At 32.5% G+C, this 6,909-nt stretch overlaps 1 protein-coding gene across 2 annotated transcripts in view; it reads left to right on the top strand.

Moving 5' to 3' along the window:
- The first annotated feature begins 320 nt into the window (after window positions 1–320).
- LOC134695040 (lymphocyte-specific helicase-like) overlaps window positions 321–6,909 on the top strand; it is a 35,649-nt gene continuing 29,060 nt past the window's right edge. The window contains exons 1-2 of one of the 2 annotated variants that reach the window (XM_063556212.1): window positions 321–550; window positions 3,646–3,671. In XM_063556212.1, the coding sequence (XP_063412282.1) occupies window positions 3,666–3,671 (6 nt within the window). In that variant the 5' untranslated portion in view covers window positions 321–550; window positions 3,646–3,665. Of the gene's footprint in view, window positions 551–579; window positions 605–3,645; window positions 3,672–6,909 lie in introns of those variants that run through there. The other variant, XM_063556210.1, reaches the window with a different exon arrangement.

The raw sequence follows: 6,909 nt of genomic DNA, 5'->3' as shown, positions 1-6,909 counted from the left end.
AACTTCTATCATTACATGTCCGAAATGGTACATGGCCGAAACGACGTAGGCCAAATCAACCTGTCTTTCCAAGGCCGAACTGGGTCCATGGCCGAAACGTCTTTTTCAGTTACAATAAAATTTATAAACTCTGTTGTGTTCACTTATCGCTAGCATACACTCACTCTTCAACGTATTTTACTAGTCAGACTGGGTGAAATATTTGTAAGTTCATTCTGGGACCTTATATCATAATCGAGATTACAATACAGGGTCCCAAGTTCACTACGGTAAGCATCACATGACGTTTAATGTGTGGGGCGAGTTGGCTTCTTTCTTATTTTCTAATCTGGTTTCCGATGTTAGGGATACAGGCTGATTATTACCTAGATGGCGGGAAAAGTTGACAAGCAGATCATAAATTAATAGCTGATTGTAGATATTTAACAATTGCTTCTTCAATTGCTGATCGGTAGAATTATATCAAGTTTCAAACGCACACTAAAACACACTATATACCTCAAAGTTTTTCTTGGAGACTTAGCTCAGGATATGATTTGAGTTTAACGTGGTAAGATGGTTATGTAAGACCTGGATCTTCACTATGCAGACTACATGTACAAGGGTATCCCATCGTGCTATAAAGAATACATTGTAACAATGAGAAAGCATGCATAGTACAAATTCATATGAAGAACGAAAACACATAAGCTGACCGAACACCCTCCCCGGTAGTCAAATCAGAACTAATTTTGCTCTGGACGTCTCAAAAAATTGTATAATTTTCTGGTCAGACCTAGAAGTTTTTAGGCTTATACACCAATCTTGATTTGTTTTTATGAATGACTTAACACTTGTTGACCTGAGGTCAATCAGCGGAAACAAAGTCATCAAACAATCAGTTCTTACAGTGCCACAGTAACATATCCTACCGTAGTCTAAAATCGTTCATCTTGTCTGTTAGTTAGGTTTTTGTGTTTGAACTTAACACACGGGGAAACTCCGCCTTGACATCACTACGCTACTCCCGGCATAGAAAAACAGTGCAGAATACATTTTTTTTCTGCACTTGAATAAAAAAACATTTTTGAAGGAAAGTTTTCATTGTTGTTCTCAATTATTGCTATAAATGCCAATTTTCTAATGCCCGTTTCAATCCCGACTTCAGAATGTCTAAAAACATTCTAGAATTTCACAAAATCCCACTTCCGTCCTCCATTGGTTTGTGTACATTCCATTCAGCGTCATCAATCTTGTGGCAGGCAATACAGGTCAAGCAAATCGTATTTTTAGGAATTTTATAATGACATGCTCCTTACGCTTTTCGCGATTTTCCCGCGAAAAAAGCCCAACCAAAATGAAAGGAAAACTAATTAAAAAAAACGATGCCCATGCCATAATTTTGTACAGGAATAGAGTAGGTTAATAAAAAACAATTTCCATTTATTATTTATAGAATTTTCTTTTTATTCATTATAAAAAGATCGGTATTCTGACCATCATGACTGTAGATAAATATTCATTCAGAATTCCATTGATGTCAAAAGGGATGGCAAAAAAAGAGTTTTCCTGTTGAATGAAACCCAAAATTATTGCAAACTATTTTGAAGCAATATCCCACAAAGAAATAACGTAATTGTCGTAGAATGGAACATCCCCTAATTGACAGTAGAGCCATTTGATTGGGTAAAACAAATTGACATCACATGATTTTGACGCCATTGAAATTTAAATGTAAACAAACAAGGTCAGAAGGTTCAGTATGGGACAGCATCGTACATTTAGTTACTGACAAATAATTATGAGTTACCAAGCTTGACAATGCATGGTTATAAAAAATGAAAGCTAAGTCTACAGAAAAAATAAGAAAAAAATAGCCTTAGTATAACGACTTATCATTACACCTGGATATATAAACATTTTGAGAATTTTGGCATTAAATCTTCATTGATGATAAGAAGTTGTTGCAAACATTTGAAGTTTAAGATCTCTGACTTTTTTTTGTGCAAGTATTTACTGATTCAAAAAAATGGTTTCCTGAATTTCCGAAAATACGTCACTTCTGAAGAGTTTAAATATCAAGTTCGGTAAAATTTGGAAAACCCTAATTTCCTGATAATATAAATTGTATATATGTTCTAACTTCTAAAAATCTGATCTGTTAAATTTTACTGAGTTTTAATTCAAAGCATTCATGTTATAGTGCTTATTTGGCTAGGGTCATTTGAATTCGTTTCACTTTATATAGGTTAGAAATTGGTTTGTCACATTTAAAAAAGAGAAATGCTTGGAGGATAAACAAAGGGGTTAAACATCCAGTGAAGGTCACTTTAATCATGTTATTTTAACTATATTCAAACTAGTATTACATAGATGCCAACCATTACGATTTTGGCGTAGTTTCTCCGATTTTGCTATAAAAACTACGCTATTACGGTCAAATCGAATAGTTACGGATTTCCAATCATCGCCTTTCAATTTTGTAAAACGCGGATTTTTATCATTACTATTAGTCCTGGTCCGGTATTTAGAAAACGCCAATGTAATGCATCCGGTTTCTCGGGAGTTATCAACCTATTGTCGAGTAACTAACTGACTTCCGAAGAGGCAAACTTGCATTTTATGAGTAGCTTTCCCCCTTTCTCTACTTCTTGACAAAACGAAAATGTGCAAGTCGAGAACATCTGAACAATTAATTAACGGAATACATACTACAGACAACATTTTAAACGACAAATTTTAGTACACATCACCTTGCAACCACTCATCAGTAATTTTTATTGTTAAGTGCACGTGTATGAATGATTACTGAAAACTTTTCAAAAATACGGAAAATTTCATAGTTTGTTACTGATTGTGTCAAAAGGGGGTTGGCATCTATGGTATTACACAGCTTTAATCACTCTTTAAAATGGTTAGGTTACAAATGTACATAAGATTTAAGAAAAACATCATGAACATCTTGTATGAATTTAATCTTCGAGTCTGAATTTCTAAAAATTCTCTTTAGAATATCAAGGCATCTCCATTGTCTTTCAAATATTAAGACATCTTCCTGATCTATGTCAATTTTCATGAATTTTCCATCGATGGGATTATAGAATTTATTCCAATCAACAGAGAATTGAAATCAAGAGAGTTTAGAATGCATTGATTAAACAGGAATTTGAAGACTGAGCAATTACTTTGACACGCCTGACTTTAATATACAACATGCATTTACAAGGTTTAAATTTTGCAATATATAATATTGTTTTTGAAACATCGACAGTTGTTTGATTGGAACCAACCAGATGACTCATGAGTTGTGAAAATAAGGTATGATGACGCGAGTTGACAGGATTCCCTTAAAATTTGAGTAATAGATACAAAGCTTTGGTTATTTGGTTGATTAAGGGAAGTACTTTTCTATCTCTCATCCAGTTAGAGCACTCTAGTACTGGCAGAAGGTTCAGTTTATTTGGTTTGCTGGAGGTTATAGATGCAATGTCATAAATGTGTATCTTTATAATCATAAGTTCCAAAAAAGTGTTGTTTATTGTTCATATAAAAAATTTGCAAGTATGATTTTAATTGTTTACATGTATATCAAATATTAACAAGCATATTTCATGTATGTTGTTTATCGTTTATACCAAAATTTTACAAGTTTGTTGTTTATTTTAGATCAAAAAGAGAGAGCAAGTATGGATGTAAGTAAATTTTTATTTTCTGTTTAACAAGATTTGAACAGTATTAATTTTGTTTTATTCTAGCCTTGGTAATTAATTTTAAACATAAGAAATGGTGTGGGAAGGGTGGGAATAATTAAGGTCAGCAACCTACAAGTTTATAAATTATCACACTGCCCACTATCACTGCCCCACATTAGCTGATAAACACAACAGATGATGACAAAGAAATGTAACAAATGTATGAGATATAAAATCACCATATATAGTACTATTTGGTAAGGTCAGGGAATTAACAACAGATTTCTTTTAATAAACACGATAAACACAACAGATGATGACAAAGAAATGTAACAAAAGTATGAGATATAAAATCACCATATATAGTACTATTTGGTAAGGTCAGGGAATTAACAACAGATTTCTTTTAATAAACACGATAAACACAACAGATGATGACAAAGAAATCTAACAAATGTATGAGATATAAAATCACCATATATAGTACTATTTGGTAAGGTCAGGGAATTAACAACAGATTTCTTTTAAAAAACACGATAAACACTTACCTGTACTCTCCTTTAAAAATCTTAAATGAAAAAGATTTAAAAAAAATAGCCCTGCAAGACGTTATATTTGTACTAGTTGTTATGGCATGACCAATTAATTCCTACACTTCTGAACATGTAGAATGGGAGACATCTTTTATGTAAAAAAAAAATTGCTCTTCAGGTGTTAAAATCAATATGAAACTGATAGATACATGTACTTTATTTATTGGACTATAATCATTCACTAGAATCTCAAAGTACATGTACAAGGACCAGGCCCGTAGCCAGGAATTTCCAAAGGGGGGATCGTTGGACTCACAAACTCGACTTTAACAGTCACAATTCGAACAGAACATTGACTTAAACAGTGCTTATTTGTTTTCAAAGGGGGGTTCGTCCGAACCCCCCGAACCCCCTCTGGCTACGGGTATGAGGACACAATGTTCTAAACATTCAGTATCATATTTTACCAAGGCAAATTATTGAAATTACTGTTTTAATAGCTAAAATCATAGTAAAGAAAACGTGTGTGTGTGTAACATGAGTAACAAGGTAACAATAAATTAAAAAAATTTGAAACATTGAATGAGCTTTAAGATAAAAACCCTAAAAAAAGTTTTGTTCTTAAAAAGTTTGATATTTTGGGCATCACCATTGTACAAATGTTGAGGCTTTTTACTACGGGTCTCTCTAGTATTTTGTCTAAATCTTCTACTGTAATCACTAGCCAGTCAACATTGAGGTTATGAGTTCAAACCCCACTTATTCGGGTGTACTTGATTTCAATCTTAATTGACTAGGATTGATAGTTTTCCCATCGACAGCAGGAGGTTTTCTCTGGCACTCCAACTTCTCCACCATTAAAAATGGGTTCCAATGGCTGGAAATGACCCTAAAGCAGTGGTTAAAAGTAACGTTATAATAATCAAATCAATCGTATCATATCATATATCAATCATATCAAATATTATCATATTCATGATATTTTAGGCTTTTACTTCATGTACTTTTACTTTTTGAATTGCTGTTCTTTAAATATCTAGACATACTTTACATATATGGACCATAATTTGCTATTGGGCTCCGTTTCCTATATAACTATAGAAAAGTGATAAAATGTGAATTACTGTAAGAAAAGTTGTAACTACATCTAAAGATGCCATTATTTTTATCAACATACAAGTGTATGCTACTCTCCTTCCAAAAAAAAATTGAAATATACGAATTTCAAAGATTCTACAACCGTATTTTTGTGTTGTTTCTCACGTTACTTTTTGCTTCCGAAGAGCATGTTACGCTGACTGATTTATAGATAATCGTCACCGGGAAATTCGTAACTTTTGCTTTCAAATAACAAAGAACATCGACCAATAAGAATAGTGAGAAGAAAATGCAGAGAACTATAAGTATTTATGTAGCAGATGTAAGAACAGTGGCGTGACTTTTGTGTCCGATTTCGTAACGCAAATTTTAGATGATGTAATCTGCTTTGTTGTAATAGAATTCTTAAAAACAATATGCAAATATGAACTCTCGCGAGATGTTCAAACAGGTAAATCAGAGATGATTCACATTCTTGTTTTGATCTTCGTAATAATTAAGTAAGAAAATGACGTTATCGTTATGCGTTACATTTCACACGAAACAGAAGTCCAGTTATTTATTAAAATTGTTTTTGTCCTTTAGTTCTAATCATTTCCGGTCATACGTGAAACATGTGACTAACATGTGATCACGCCCTTACAGCTGGACATACGATATACTTGTTCTAAACATTGTTTTTGTTTCCAACGGGATGTTAGCAAACATAATCTGTAGACTTGTTTCGACTTGTTTAAAAAAGGAAAATACAATTTTCAAAGAGATTGCGCCGGGGGTCTATTATTTTTCCTATGTGCATAATGTTACATACGATCTTGTGTGAAAATAAATGCCCAATGACTTGACAAAATCGATTTCAGATTTGACCGACGTTTAAACACACTACGTTTCCCAATAACGATGTAAAGGGTCCTTGGAAAATTCAATCGAAATTACGTCTCTTATCATGGTGCCGATGTTCGTTGGATTGATTTTGCTTCAGCAGTAAATATTACTGGATATTTTAGGTGAATAAAGATAATTAAATGAAAAATGCATGTTAATATACCGTTACACTTGGAATGTACAAAGTTGGTAACTTTGTCACAATTTTTAATTATTTTTTTTTATTCATGATCTGCAAACATTTTTCAGAAACAATAAACTTGTCAAAGGAAAAGTAAACTTTTACCAGGCATGACTTGAAAGGAAGTACTTTATTGATTTTAGCCCACTTAAGTAGGTTAAAATGTGGAAACCATGTAGATGGTGTACAGGTCACAAATATCACATGGTGCCTATTTTAAAGATTTTAATTCCAAGTTAAAAGTTTTTTTCTCTACTGGATTTAAAGAATTTTACATTGCCAATGATTTGAAATAAATTTTATATAACTGGAATTTCTAAACCAAATATAAATATATTTTTTTGGCCAAAACATCAAGATACAACGATTATGGTATCCTGTATCAACATGATCAATGAAGAAAATATGGAAAATTCTGAATAAATTGTACTAATTGTTTTCAAAACAAGCACATATTTAGGAGTTTTATAATACTGTTACATTTAAGATGGATTTTAAGAAAAAGTATACTGTTCAGATTATTTTAAGCAGATTTTGCAAT

The sequence above is a fragment of the Mytilus trossulus genome, chromosome 13 (genome assembly GCF_036588685.1).
Source record: "Mytilus trossulus isolate FHL-02 chromosome 13, PNRI_Mtr1.1.1.hap1, whole genome shotgun sequence".
NCBI classification, from domain to species: Eukaryota; Metazoa; Mollusca; class Bivalvia; order Mytilida; family Mytilidae; genus Mytilus; species Mytilus trossulus.
The sequence above is the reverse complement of the archived record's forward strand: the minus strand, read 5'-3'. Positions and strand labels throughout refer to the sequence as shown.